Raw genomic sequence first — 14,753 nt, 5'->3', positions numbered from 1 at the left:
GAGCACGGACATGGAGCCAAGGGAGACCCTGGAGACCCCGGATTTAGTTGGTCCCCTGGCAGGGCTCCCAGACTGACTAGCGTCTCTTCATCTCCACCACAGGGCGCTAATGACCTTTTGCCTCGAGAAAAGACAATCGAAGAAGTGGACACATCGAGGGAAGGGGGATGTGCTGCAGGAACTCTTCTCGAAGAAGTAAGGCACTCTGCCTCCTGCAGACTGCACATTGCAGGGACCTGCTGGAGGGCGTATACCCTGAGCGGACTCGGTTCTGAAGTCCTACAGTCCTCCCCTCTCTCGCCTCGGTGTTGAAGAGCGTGCGAGACAAGGACTGAAATCACAGAAAACAGAAGTAGAAACAAAGAAACAGACACCTGGCGGAAAATACAGAGGGAAACAGAAAGTTAGCTCCCTTTGTAGTTAATGGTTAAATCCAAGATCGGGCTTGGAATGGCCATCGGGGGTCACCTATCCAACAAGAGCGCAAGAGAGCTCGGTTTAGTGTTTAGTAGGGGGGGTAAGAAGCTCTCTGAGATCTTCACAGTTTGGTAGTGATGCATAATGCGAGGCACGTCACGGTCAATCGACTCTCCCCAAGCATGCGATGTCAAGAGAGCGTTCGGGACCCAAAACCCAACATGCCAGTGCCCCTGCGTGGCTCTCTCGGGACCATCAAAGTTGATTTCTGTTGTTGTTTGCTTTCGGTCACGCCCTGTTTCTTTGCATTATTTAACTGGCTTTACTTTCCCACCCTTGCCCATCCTATCCCTTCCTCCATCCACTCTTCTTTACTGCCTCTCCTCCGTCACTCGTTTTCTCTAAATCTCTCAGTCACTACCGTTGCCCATCAACACTCTCCAAACCGCCAAGATGAAGATGACCTTGATTGCCCTTTCCACCCTGCTGGCCCTGGCTGCCGCAGTGGACACCACCACCACTACCTCCACCACCGTGGCTCCCACCGTTACGATGTCCGCGGAGGCCCAGTGTGCCAAGAAGTGTCCGTCATTACCCCCAGGAATTTTGATCACATTTTCACGCCTTCTTCACCGTGGTGTTCATGGGTCAATTGCAAACTGACGATTTCCACCACAGGCAACGCCAACGACGTCTGCTGCATTGCTCAATGCTACCACGTCCCCTGCCCCAACGAAAACCAGGCCAACGACACCAACAGCTGTGTCGCCGCTTGCCCTCAAGGAAACGGCTCGCCGGCTGAGACCCAGAAGTATGCTGACTGTGAGCAACGATGCTACAACTCGCACTTCTTGGCGACTACCTACGCGAGTGCTGCTCCTACTGGCGCCAGCGCTGGCTCGTCCAACTCCAACTCCAACAATAACAGCAACAACGACAACAACAGCAACAGCTCCGACGGCCAGTCAAATGCTATGACCACTGGTTCCATGAGCAGTGAGACCGCTTCCAGCTACACTGGTCAGTTTTCCCAGGTATAACATGTTGCCTGCTCATCGTTCGAGGTTACTGACGATGTGGACTTTCTCGCACCAGGTTTCCAGCAAGCCACTGCCACCAGCGACTCCGCCTCTGCGAGTTCCTCCATTATCACTCAGACCGGTGCTGCCGCCCCCCTCAACCGTGGCGCTTCCGGCGCTGGCCTCTTCGGCCTCGCCTTGGCCGCCTTTGTCCTGTGAGGAGCAAGTATCCGCCAGGAACGCTTCCCATCGTTATGCACGGAGTATGCCCTATCAGGAAGATCTTGAAGAAGGTCTACCGGGTGGTATTGTTTCTGCATCATAATTTTCCCTGTAGATTTAGCTTTGGCATGGCCTACTTAGTCGGTTCGCGGTCTCAGACCCTCGACAGCTTCCATAATATGAGGAATTGATTTTGGATTAGCCACATGTCCATGCCCTTGCATGTCCTGGATTCGTTGTTGTAGAGCTAATTACTTTTGTTGGAGCATTCCGTTGAATCATGTTGGACCCGGTTGTGATTGTGCCGAAACAGTGTTGATCAAGATTGATGCCCCTTCCCTTTTTTCCATTACCTCTTTCCATTTCACAGGCAGGGAGCTCTAGCGAGACAATTCACTCGAAATTGCCCACCTCCAATCCTAGCTGTGACAAAACCAGTTATTTTTTTCCCTTCGTATTGCTCCTTCTCCGGGCTATTTTGCCAGACAACTATGATTCAACATGAAGACACATAGACATGAACTTCCCCGAGTCAGCAAGGCTGCACGTAAACTCGGGAGTCATTTTTTTAAAAATCTTTCATTCCCGACACTTTTTTCCCCACTCTGGACTGCTGTTTCATGTACCTGGCAGAGCTGCATTCATACTGCATTCTATGCTTTGGGATTTATCGATTAAGTCAACGTTGACGGATCTTTCGCTTTCCCAAATCGAAACACGAGGCTGTGTGTGGACATTGATTGTTATAGACTAAAGGACAAGGGAAGTATCCGCCAGTTGAGAATTTCAGTTTCAAGGATAATTTATCTGGGTGGTGGTAGATAGAGGCACGTAGCTACAACACGTACCTGTTGAAGAACATGTAGGCAGGAAATGTATTAGACATGAAAGGTTTATACATCGTGGAGTACCTAGGTCCCTGTATAAGTAGGTAGGTGGAAGTACTATGTACCTAACTCACGCAGATCGAATCCGCAGTCAACAATAGAGATAATGAATAGTGTATTGGAAACTACATGTATACATATATTGATGCTCTGCATTTGCCATATTGACTCAAATTCCACCGAGGTGTGGAGGTTAGGTCCTACTGCCTGGCAGTGGAGCTGCTGCCTATCATCCGTCCAGTCGCTGGACGGGTCCGCCCCGCGTTTTCTGTTCGAAACATCGACTCGATCTAGTCAAAGGGTGGATCAATTCTTAAAAAGCGACCTTTTCCAAGCCTGATAAGGTAATGGGGCCTCAAATAAAGAGAAATTAAATTGTTTACCATTGTACGGGACTAAAATATTGTAACTTAATTTTTCCACCTTGTGAGTCATACTTGTTCTTCGGTCGCAATTGTCCGCGAGTATTTAGTTTGACAGTCACCAGGGCTACTATCTATAGTACAATACATATACCTCGACAAAAACTCGACGCGTACTCTTCTTTTATTTTGTCCTTCGACGCGTGCTGATTCAATTAGATCTCTGCTCATTTCCTCGTCCCCCACCTTCCATCTCTTACAGAAGAAACCAACAGAAAAACGAACAAAAGAAAGAAACTTACACTCGCCATCCTACCATACACATCCAAAAAAAATAACAACCACTCAAGAACGAAGAAAAATCCCCCCAAAATGGACACATCCAGCGAACAATTCCAAACCCTCCACCAGGACATGCTCACCTTTGTCAATACCTGCATGGCCGGCCACGATCCCTCCCACAATCCAGCACACGTCCACCGTGTCGCCAATCTCGCAAATACCATCCTCGAAGCAGAGCAGAAGAACTCTTCCCCCGCACAACCTCCGCTCGACGCCGCAGTCGTGAAACTCGCCGCGCTGCTCCACGATATCGGCGATAGAAAGTATCTCCCCAGCTTGGCAGCCGCGACGAGTTCAATCTCAACGGGCGCCAGCGACCAATCCACCACCGCTAGTACATACTCCGCGGAGGATATTGATCCCAAGACAATGGTGCAAGTGGCGCTGCTGAAGCACGGGGCCCCCGCGGATCTGGCGGCCAAAGTGCAAATGGTCGTCTCGCACGTCTCGTATACCACAGAGTGCAAGGACCCCGTGCGGATCCGTCGATTGATTGACGAGGAAGGGTATCCTGAATTAGCGGTGGTGCAGGATGCGGATCGGTTGGATGCAATCGGGGCGATCGGCATTGGTCGCACGTTTACTTTTCTGGGGGCGCAGGGGAAGAAGTTTGCTGGGGAGAATGGTTGGGAAATGGGGAATTGTATTGAGCATTTTGTGGAAAAATTGGAGAGATTGGAAGGGATGATGAAGACGAAGACGGGACGAGCTATGGCCAGAGCACGTACGGAGAGGCTGAAGATTTTCCGAGGCTGGTGGGAGGAGGAGATGAGTGCGGCGACTGCGTGAGCAATCAGACTACTACGATTGATGGCTCGTTGGATAATCATCTAAAATAACACTGGACACCACATGCGACCTCATGTAGAACTCGGAAACATGGTTTCTATATTGGTGAATTCGAGGTGTTGTAGCCTCTTTGATAGTATTGATGGTGAACACTCGAGACGGAGATGGATCGCAAGCAAGAGCAAGTGTGGAAGTGCTCGAACAGTCAGAAAACACAATGTTTCAGCATTCTGACCGAAAAGAAAGGAGGCAATCATGAGCGTCGCAACCACACGCAAGCGGCAATGTGACGCAGAGACAAACGAGGGAAGTGATAAGGTGCTAGAGCCCTAAAATCCAAATAACTCGTCGGAATGAAAAGAGGAAAAAGGAAAAACAGTGTCGCATCCTTCCAGTCTAGGGCATGTGGTCCTGCAAACAAAGAGAGAAAAACAATATGCATATGGTTTGGGTATTTGGGTTTGTTCGGAGCAATGTAATGAGTCTGAGATCACAGGCAAAAGGCAAAAAGAGTACAAAGGGTAGCAAATGACTCTGAAGACAACGATCAGGAGGCGTATCCTGTTTGACACGCAATGTCGTCAACTAGGAAGCCCGTCAAGAGCTTCCAGCAAAACAAAAAAAGAAACATCATGAATGCACCACCTCGACGCCGGACGAGCACGAACTCTAGAACAGAGAGAGCCAAAGCCAAAAACACAATAGAAAAAAAAATCAGGAAGAACCGGAAGAACCGGAAGAACCGGAAGAACCGGAAGAACCAGAAGAACCAAAGAGCAGACAATCGTAATTACACTCAAAAGAGGGGAGAATAAAGACGTGATACCGGTGCCGAGAATTCTTGGTGCCATAGACCAGAAATCGTACTAGCGGATATGCGCCACGCAAGGTGGGTTTGAAGTCAAACTCGATCCCGCGCAAAGTCGAGGACTTCACAGTCATCCTCGAAGAACCCATCGTCAGCTTTGAGAGTGGTGGTGGCTTTCTTTTTCCGTCTCGTGGTGATCACCACTTCTTCAACATTCCCAGTACTGTTACCCAGCGTAATGAGATTCTCCATCTCCCCACCAGCCCCGAAAGAATCTCCGTGAATGGCCGCATCGGGATCAAAGTCACCTCCTCGGTCATCACCACCGGTGTTGTATGAGCGGAGATGCAGCTTTGTGGCTGGGATCTCGTCTCCAAAGACCCACTGGCCGCGAGGAATATTTGCTCTGCCTTCAGACGAGAACACATGCAGACTCACACGCTGATCAGTATGGAAGGGCTGATAGGGCGTGTTGGTCTCAATCTCAGCCTGCGAAAGTGGCTGTGACAACGCCTTGCTGGGATTCACAGGTTGCGAAATCATAGAGGGAAGCACGAGAGAAGCTTGAACGACCTTGTCCGGATCAAATGGAACCGCAGGACCCGGCCCACACATGCTCTGCATGTTGGTAGGCAGTCGGAACTGAACTTCCTTGCTTCCAATGACCGAGTAAGACTGACGATTCTTGCTGGTGGACGTGCTTCGCTTCAACCGGTACAGCTTGAATTGTCCATCGTCTATCACGCCCATGAAGAGGTGTCCCTTGGCCAGCATCCACATGACACGGGAGGGGGCAGGGTCACGAGCCAGTCCCGAAAGGTGCAGTCGGTTCTCGCCGACGTGGCGAAGTGTCTGGACGGTACCACTGGCGGCTGCGCCCATGGACTTGCTCAGTCCTGCAGCAACGACCTTGCCACCTTTGATGCTGGCCGCAGTAGGCAGTGCGAATCCACTCATACTGGGGAAACCATTTCCCGTGGACTGCACCCGACCCCGAACCGCTGAGAGGAAAGGTTGAGTCTTACCACCCATAAAGGTCATGGCCGCCGAGAGTGGGTTTCCAGCACTGACTGGGCCTGCCAGATCGTCGTTGGCGGGTTCGATAGACGGAGACTTTTTGGAAGATGGACGCGCGCGACGGAAAGGTGGCCATTGAAACGCGCTCTGAGGCAAGTCAAAGACGTGCACGGTGCCCTTTCGAGTGACAACGGCCAACCTGTCTCCCACTGGCGCCGTCCAGATCACATCTACGATGCTTGATGCAGTCAATCTTGCATATCGGGCCAACTGTCGGACGTTGGCAAGTTGACTTCCAAGGCTATCAGTCATAAAAGTCATGGCTCGACAGTGTCTGAGTTGCATCAGATCCCAAATGTATTGGACATCTCCCTTTTTGCTAGCTGTAAAAAGCATCAAGCCACTCGGTGAAAGTGATAGAAAGCTGCAGCCGTTAGGCACCTGAAACACTGATACAGGGTTGAGGGGTGCTGCTTTGACCTCCACCCCATCGTTAAATCGGCCCAGGTCGATGATTGAAACCGTATCGGGCTCAGGTGATGAGGTTGCCTGAGTGTCTTGAGCATGCGTTGGGGGGAATAATCCATGAGGGTGGCCTGGAGATTCGGAGGCTCGTACGGGTCGCATGGGCGGCGTGTTAGGAGCTGAAAGTTGACCGGTACTCCAATAGTTGTTCCAAGCCTGAAGCCCTTGGTCACCCATCCAGCGGGCGCCTTTGACGAGCTCTTGCGTCACACCTCGGGCGACCTTGTCGAGGAGAGTCTCCCCTTCGCCGGCATCGGTCGCGCAATTCACGGAGGGTACTGAAGGTGGATTGCCACTCTCCATTCCCTGTGCCCTGGGATGTATGAGATGAGCCGGGACACTTCCCTGGAGAGAATTCCGTGTAGAAGAAGGAGGAACAATTGCAAGCCATCTTCCTTGCAGGGTCAACAGTGGTCGCTCCGTTAACAATGCCCGGGAGGATTCGTAGTGAGATCCCTCGGCGTCCGTGGAACTTGATGACGCGGAGTATCGTCTGCTTTCCCCGACTTGGATGTTGGTCCAGATCTTGCCCAGGCACTCATAGCTCCCGCAAGAGTTGTTCCTAAAGATATAAACCTCTCCACTGACGCCAGACGCCACGATGACATGATTGCCACTATGGAAAAGTCTCAAACTACCCATAGCACTGGGCGCCAACGAGGAAACTCCCGGAATGTTTTCGGGCGAGGGCACAGGCTGACTGGCAAACAAAGTTGCTATATGGTCGCCCGAACGCAGAGAGTGCACCTCCACTCGGGTTTGGTAGTATATAGGGTCAGCTCTCCCAGCTCGCTTCTCACTGGGTGAAACTCTGGCCACGTTCGGCGGTGCTTCATTCAAATCCAAGCCGGCAGCAGAGAGGGTGTCGTCATCATCCCTCAATGGAAGAGGCCCATGTAAGATCAAGGCGATATGAGGTTGCGACGAGGAACCTGCATCGGCTAACTGAACGCCAGACAGAATCTTGGCATCGAGGACTCGGCCATTCAACCCACTGACCTGGCCCACCAGTCGAGCCCGACGATCCTCGATGGCAAAAATCTCAACAGCACTGTCTGTGCCAACCACGATCACATTATTCCCCGCCCGTGGTGGCTTGATGGACGTACTGGGCAAGTTATCGAATCCACAATAGGAATAAGCTCCATCGCTAGCACGGGTACGGGTGGGTATATCAATGTCTGGGGCACCGTAGAAGTGGGCCTGGGGCAAATGAGGAGGAGGAGCGAGATTGCTCATGGGACTTCCATAAGAATGGCTCTTTCTGCGATCAACCGACTGCTGGCGCGAGTGCATGCTACTCCGATACCCACTGCCGTAGCTGAAGGGTCGGAGTTGAGTGGGCGGGGATGGCGATGAAGGATGAGTGAAGCCACGTTCCTGAATGGTTGGGAACGCGAGCGGGGAACTCATTGGCTGTTCTCGATCCATCGGCTCGACTGGTGGACTCTTTCCGTAGGGCACTGCTTGTGCCCATCTGTCGGTCCGATTCGTGAGGTCGTGAACTGTCGACTTCCCGATACTTCCCAGAAGCTCGAGGGATGGCGGGAGCTCCGAGACTCCGCCATGCCGGTCCTGTATCTCCTCAGGCTCCAGCACGGACTCGTTCTCAGGCTCCTGCACAGGCTCGGGATCCGGCACGAGCTCTGGCACTGGCTCTGTGTCTACTCCAGATTTAAGGGGGGCAAGTGGATCTGCAGGAGCCGGGCTCTCAAGATTCCTAGACCAGAGTTAATCATTTGGCCGCTCAACCTCAAGGATGACAATCAAAATCTTACAAATCCTCTGGGGGCACTTCGGTCGCTGCCTTGGCCGCCTTGGCCTTTTTGTTGTTCTTCTTCTTTTTCGACTTTCCAGTCGGTTCATAGTCTGGTGTTGAGTGAGCTGGGATTGTTATGGGGAGTGCCACAGATGGATCGTCTTCTATGAACCTGCCGTGCTGATTGATCAGATCGTCAGGGGCCACCGGTGGCATTCAAGCCGATCACCTCAGAAGAGGGGATTCACAGAGAGCGTGCGGTTGAATCACGGACGATCCGCTCTCGAGACCTTTGACGAGGTCTGAGAACGGGGGCAGCTTCTCGCTGGTTGTGTATCACACAGGAGGATGGCGTGCCACAACACTCGGGAACGGGTTCGGTCTGTTAGGATTGCCCAAATCAGCCATCTTTTTTCGCTCTCGGTCATGCATCGACGGAAAACATGTCGCCCAGTCAGAGGATTCATACCCCGGAGACAGTACTGCGGATGAAAGCGAAGAGCGTAGTTGCTTGGTTGCTGGGGAGGGGGAGTAGTTCCGCCGTAAGCGTATCTAGAGCGGAGACGCTCTCGATACGCGGGGAAGCTTTGATAAGGCTGATCGGGCGTCGTACGGCACCAACTGAATGTGAAAGCCCAGCAAGTGCGTTCTTGACTGAGGGTGATGTGGTTCTCGAAATACGCGAGCCTCCAAGATCTGGGTCGCGTGGGAAGAAGAGCAAGAGGCAAACAGTGCAATCGAAAGTAAGGTGAGAAGGCAAAGCCCAAGGACGCGATAAGAAGAGGGGAACCGGAATGCGGTACCTGAGTCAGAGGCCGAACTCAGCGAGACGCAGCCACGGCCGAGTGGGGTACATGTGCTATCTGCGGGGGCCCTCTGACGATGGTAAGTACTGCGATGATGGAAGTTCTGATTCTGTTGCTACAGTATTACTTCTTGAATCCTTCATGATCTCCTACCTGCTACTCAGGAATATGGAGTTTTGCTAAACGATGGAAGATATCCTGGTCGATCACCTAGTCGCCTGGACCTGAAGGAAGCGATGACCGGCCCCTTTCCATGCGAACGTGATGAGCCAAGTGATTCTGGCTCTTGCCCCGTCATTGCGTGTGTTTGGTCTCTGGTCTGACCATGGCATGGCCCGTGGGATCGCCAGGTCAGGATGGCTGGCTGACCCCGTCATTCCCCGCTGATCATGACCAGCCTCTCCTGTTCAAATGAGGAACCGCGAGTGGCTTCAATAAACAAAACCTCAAGCTCCGACACACAGGCGGCTGAGAGCTGGTGAATACTGCACGGGATTGCTCATCACCAAAGATTGCATCATCGGTGTCCACGCCTTGGTCTCTTTTTGTCCGTCTCTGGAGAGGCTCGAGAGCTACATCAGACTCGCCCTTTCTAGCTTGATTGATCTCAAGTCCCCGACTTGCCGGCATGGCTAGCCAGATACCTTGCACCTCGGGTGCCTCTTCTTGTGGCTGAGGAGTAGTTCCGCAATCCCGCCTATATCCTAGGTGAGCTAACCTGACATCGGGACTGGAATAGAGGGTTCTGGCCAACCAGATCAGTCTGTATCCAGGTGACTAGCAAGTATCCAAACTATAGGACTAGTACTGAGCCATGAACCCTGGATGTGGAGATGTACTCTGCCTACTTGAAATGAGAATGGCCACCCGCGGACCGTGGAACACCCACACGAATTCGATGCTGGTCATCTTGGCCATCCTGTCCGAACCATCGAAGAACATCCGGTTCTTCGTCAGTGTGAACATTACTTGTAGGGTAAGCGTCATTTTTGGATCGCCGTGAGCCGGGTGGAGACGGCCCCAGAAGGTCACGGGGAGGCACATACGAGAGAACGTGACGGCCACGCAGCCTATCATTGCCGGCTGGGAGAATCGGTTCAGTAAGAGAACAAAAAACAAGACGAATACCACGAATCAGCTGCAGCACCCACTTGCTTTCGGCTGCGATGCATCATCCGACATGCATCATCCCTTTCTTCCTTTTCAAGATGCACAACCGAAGCGCCCCGGCGACCCGAGCTTGGTTGGCAGTCGGCGGTATACAAGAGGCCAGATCACAGGTCAGTGCCCTTGCTCACCACTCCGTCATAGGGGCCTTCTCTACTGTATGGGGGCACTGGGCATTGGTAATATACATTTCGTCAAGGAATCTAGAGTCGGTTTCCATGTTGGTCACGTCCTTTGGAAGAGACATCGATCTGTCTTATTGAAGTGCATCGCAAAAAGCCTTTAGAAAGTCGTCTAGAGGTAAAGAAATGTTGGTACATGGCATCTTCTGCTTGAACCGCGCAACGCGATCACACAAAGCTCGAACAGTCGTCCTGTTCGCAGGTCGTCTCCCACCCCTTGCATCTTCATTTAGGTCTTCTTCTTCGCTGCTGCCTTGGCCTTGGCGGCCTTCTTTTTGTTGCTATTGATCATCACAATGCTTATGAAGGTGCCCACAACAGCGGAACCCAACAGGGTCAGGATAACGGGGATGCGAATGGCCCAAACGCGCGGGGGAAGAGGTCATGAAGAGGATGGCCGGGATCCACGAATGGCTGAACGGAGACAAAAAGTTAGTGGAAAGGTCAATTTGGCCTCGGAGGAATTACCGCGTGACAAGAAAGGCCTTACCATTAACAGCGTCCACGCAGTGTAGTAAAGAAAGATAGCGGTTGCGGCCAAGAGCATGGCGGAACCCACGAGTTGGCCCAGCTAGAAATCATGGATTAGCCCTGAATGTATTGGCGACCAATTAGCTGAGAAACGCACCATTATGTTAAAGAGCGGTCGCGATTACTCGCAAAGAAGGAAGGCAGGCGGATGAGAGCCTTGGAAGTCGCAGGGAACAGAAATGGCCACGCAAGTGCTGCCATTCAGGAGCTGATCCCGTGGGTTGGATCTCCGACAGTTGGGACGCTACGGCGGTCAGTCCTACCGCCTTCCCTTTTCAGTAACCCCCTTGAGCTTGATAAGGATCGATAAAGGGTGTCGTTGCGACTATCTCGAAGGGGACAGATAGGTCGCACACCCAGGTAGATGAGGAGACCTGATCTGATGGATGGTGAGATCAGTGACCGCCGTGTAATCTATGGATCAGAATGCTCTTGATTCGAAGTGGAGGGTTAACTATGTATATCGAAGGCTCGAGTGTAATAGAAAAGGTCCCGGTCCCATTACGCGGGCTGGGACTTTGGTATGAGCATGCAACGATGGTGTCTAGCTACCGGAGGAAGGGCAGCTTTATTGAAAAGCTTCAAGCGTATGATATTTCAGGGGGGGGGGAATTGAATGATCGTACATTGACCTCTACTGGAGCTGTCTGCTCTTCTCTCTCACTCCGGACTTGGCTCAAGGACCGCGCCGTGGCTGGAGCGCAAGGCCAACCCCGAGACACGTGACTTCCAGAGCCTTCAACCGACGCGGCGCCGCTGAGCCAAAGGAAACCTCATCGCCGCGCCATCGGTGTGCACTCTCTTCACCACTTCAAGTCTCAATCGGTATCTTTGGTACCTCCGAGATCCCATAATGTCCGACCCAGTTGTACTGCAATCCGCAGTGCGCGTGCCGACGCCCCCTCCCGGGGCGTTCTCACCAACTGGTGCTCGCAAACGGTCGCCTCCCTCACGATCGCCCTCTCCCAATCGCCGTCGCTCTCCACCTGCCAATTCTCATCACGACGATGCCGAAGTTCCTCGTATGGATGAGCAACGCGCGATGGAGCGGGAGCGCCAGCTCGCGGAACGCGTTAGAGAACATGAGAAGCTGGAGGCTGCTCGCAAGCCTATGACGGAGGAGGAGAAACAGGCGGCGGCCAAGGCCGAATACGACAAATTGTTGAACATGCGCTCAGGTGGCACCTATATTCCTCCCGCTCGACTTCGTGCTCTCCAAGCTCAAATCACCGATAAGACGAGCAAGGAGTACCAACGGATGGCCTGGGAAGCATTGAAGAAGTCCATCAACGGTTTGATCAACAAGGTCAATGTCTCGAACATCAAATACATCGTCCCGGAGCTCTTTGGTGAGAACCTGGTGCGAGGCCGCGGCCTCTTTTGTCGATCAATCATGAAAGCTCAAGCGGCCAGCTTACCGTTTACACCCATCTACGCGGCGATGACTGCCATCGTGAACACCAAACTACCGCAGGTGGGCGAATTGCTGGTGTCTCGATTAATTGTGCAGTTCCGCAAAGCTTTCAAGCGAAATGACAAGGCCGTGTGCATTTCGTCTACGACCTTCATTGCTCACCTTGTCAACTTCCAAGTCGCCAACGAGATGCTGGTTGCGCAAATCTTGCTCTTACTGCTTCACAAACCCACCGATGACAGTGTGGAAATTGCAGTTGGTCTGACGCGGGAAGTCGGTCAGCACTTGGAGGAGATGAATCCGCAGATTGCAAATGCTGTGTTTGACCAGTTCCGCAATATCCTTCACGAAGCCGATATTGACAAGCGTGTGCAATACATGATTGAGGTGTTGTTCCAGGTGCGCAAGGATCGGTACAAGGACAACCCCGCGATCAAGGAAGAGCTGGATCTGGTGGAGGAAGAAGACCAGATTACTCATCAAATCGGATTGGATGATGAGGTCCAGACCCTTGATACGCTCAACATCTTCAAATTCGACGCGGAGTGGGAGCAGAACGAGGAGAAATACAAAAAGCTGAAGGGGGAAATCCTCGGAGAAGACAGTGATGATGATGAAGATGACGATGACGAAGACGACAGTGGCGATGACGAGTCGGACGCGGAGGAGCAGAAGATGGACATCAAGGATCAGACCAACACTGACCTGGTCAACCTGCGCCGAACGATATATCTGACGATCATGTCGAGCATCGATTTCGAAGAATGTTGCCACAAGCTGATGAAGATCAATCTGCCAGCTGGCATGGAGCCTGAGCTGCCTTCGATGATTATCGAATGTTGCTCCCAGGAGCGCACATATTCCAAGTTCTATGGGTTGATCGGAGAACGGTTTGCGAAAATCAATCGCCTCTGGTCCGACTTATTTGAGGCTGCATTTGCCAAATATTACGACACCATCCATCGATACGAAACGAATCGTCTGCGAAACATTGCGCGATTCTTTGGACACATGCTGAGTAACGACGCCCTTGGCTGGCATGTGCTCTCCGTGATCCACATGAATGAAGAGGAAACAACCTCCAGCAGCCGTATTTTCATCAAGATTCTCTTCCAGGACCTCGCCGAGAACCTGGGTCTGCCTGGCCTCCAGGCCCGTTTCAGAGATGAGATTCTCCAGCCCAGTTTCGAGGGACTGTTCCCGACGGAGAACCCACGCCACACTCGGTTCTCCATCAACTACTTTACCAGTATCGGTATGGGTTTTTTGACCGAAGACATGCGCGAGCACCTCAAAAACATCCCGCGACCCACTGTGCCCGCGCTGCCCGCCCGTGGCTCCCGATCGCCCTCAGATCGATCATACTCGAGATCCTCCTCTTACACTCGGTCATCCCGTTCACGCTCTCGGTCCTATACTCGCTCTCGTTCCCGATCATATTCCTCTTCCCGCTCCCGATCTCGCTCCTACACTCGCTCCCCCTCGCGTGACCGGGGCCGCTCCCATTCTCGTTCCATTACTCCATCCTCCAGGGGCCGAAGCTATACACCTTCGCGCTCGCGCTCTCGTTCACGCTCTCCTGTGCGCCGGATACAACGAGGCGCATCCCATAGTCGATCCAGGTCAAGAAGTTTCTCTCGCACTCCGCCACGTCGCAGCCGCGCTCGCTCCTACTCACGAAGCGTGAGTCGCAGTCCGGCCCGTCGTTCCCTCTCACGGTCCGTCTCACGGTCGGTTTCCCCTCCGCGTCGGGCCCCAGCAGTGACCAGTCGACGGGGTCGCAGCTACTCGCGGTCCCCTTCTCGGTCATTAACGCCTCCTCGACGTGAGGGTGCAGCCAGGAGCACGCGGCGACCATCTTACTCGGCGTCACCTCCACCGCGTCGTGGACGTGATGACTCTCTGTCGCGGTCTCGCTCACCCGTGCCTGCTCGCCCCCGTGATGACTCTCGAGGTCGTTCATACTCGCGAACCCCTCCGCGCCGTCGGTAAGGGAAGAGGGTATATTTTTTATGGGTCTATGCTATTCTCGTCTTTGAATTCTTGACGGTGATGAGTTTCTACGCCGCGCAGCCACGAGGTGTCACCGATAGCAGGCGAAAACAGCGCCCAGTTTTACCAGAGCTTCTTTGAGTAATTGATCCCAAAATCATCATCCTGTCTCTCTAGCCCGTTGTACTTTTAAAGATACCATGCAATCTTATGCATTCTCTGAGAAATCTTATCTGACTGAGACATCATTAAATGTCCCCGTTGAATTTCGACTTGATCATTGAATATCCGATTGTGTATGATATCTTCATGTAATTTCAGCCTGTGGACTGGTCAATATCTATTCACACCTCTACTAGGTGATCTATGAAAGCTCATTTGTCGTTAAAACCCCCGATCTGAACCACTATTTCTCGATGGCTCCTCTTTCGTTCTTCTTTCCAACAACCCCCACACCAAAGATCCAGCTCAAAAGCAATAGCATCAAGGGCCGAAGAAGAAAAGAACAGAAGAA

General features: G+C 52.5%; 5 protein-coding genes across 5 annotated transcripts; 3 read left to right on the top strand and 2 right to left on the bottom strand.

Moving 5' to 3' along the window:
* Positions 1 to 870: 870 nt before the first annotated feature.
* On the top strand, positions 871 to 1,655 carry POX_e07071 (uncharacterized protein; the record flags this gene model as incomplete). The annotated part of the gene is made up of 3 exons (XM_050115882.1): positions 871 to 1,000; positions 1,096 to 1,437; positions 1,513 to 1,655. 3 exons carry the CDS (start codon positions 871 to 873, stop codon positions 1,653 to 1,655), a joined length of 615 nt encoding a protein of 204 aa, XP_049968342.1.
* Positions 1,656 to 3,279: 1,624 nt separating this feature from the next.
* On the top strand, positions 3,280 to 4,038 carry POX_e07070 (uncharacterized protein; the record flags this gene model as incomplete). The annotated part of the gene is made up of 1 exon (XM_050115881.1): positions 3,280 to 4,038. One exon carries the CDS (start codon positions 3,280 to 3,282, stop codon positions 4,036 to 4,038), a length of 759 nt encoding a protein of 252 aa, XP_049968341.1.
* A 901-nt stretch (positions 4,039 to 4,939) lies between these two features.
* Positions 4,940 to 8,363, bottom strand: POX_e07069 (uncharacterized protein; the record flags this gene model as incomplete). The annotated part of the gene is made up of 2 exons (XM_050115880.1): positions 4,940 to 8,108; positions 8,167 to 8,363. The coding sequence occupies 2 exons, from the start codon at positions 8,361 to 8,363 to the stop codon at positions 4,940 to 4,942; spliced, it is 3,366 nt and encodes a 1,121-aa protein (XP_049968340.1).
* A 2,275-nt stretch (positions 8,364 to 10,638) lies between these two features.
* On the bottom strand, positions 10,639 to 10,933 carry POX_e07068 (uncharacterized protein; the record flags this gene model as incomplete). Its single annotated transcript, XM_050115879.1, has 3 exons — positions 10,639 to 10,716; positions 10,793 to 10,873; positions 10,931 to 10,933. 3 exons carry the CDS (start codon positions 10,931 to 10,933, stop codon positions 10,639 to 10,641), a joined length of 162 nt encoding a protein of 53 aa, XP_049968339.1.
* Positions 10,934 to 11,686: 753 nt separating this feature from the next.
* On the top strand, positions 11,687 to 14,239 carry POX_e07067 (Pre-mRNA-splicing factor cwc22; the record flags this gene model as incomplete). Its single annotated transcript, XM_050115878.1, has 1 exon — positions 11,687 to 14,239. One exon carries the CDS (start codon positions 11,687 to 11,689, stop codon positions 14,237 to 14,239), a length of 2,553 nt encoding a protein of 850 aa, XP_049968338.1.
* Positions 14,240 to 14,753: the final 514 nt, after the last annotated feature.

This window comes from Penicillium oxalicum, chromosome V (assembly GCF_001723175.1).
Source record: "Penicillium oxalicum strain HP7-1 chromosome V, whole genome shotgun sequence".
NCBI lineage: Eukaryota > Fungi > Ascomycota > Eurotiomycetes > Eurotiales > Aspergillaceae > Penicillium > Penicillium oxalicum.
The sequence above is the reverse complement of the archived record's forward strand: the minus strand, read 5'-3'. Positions and strand labels throughout refer to the sequence as shown.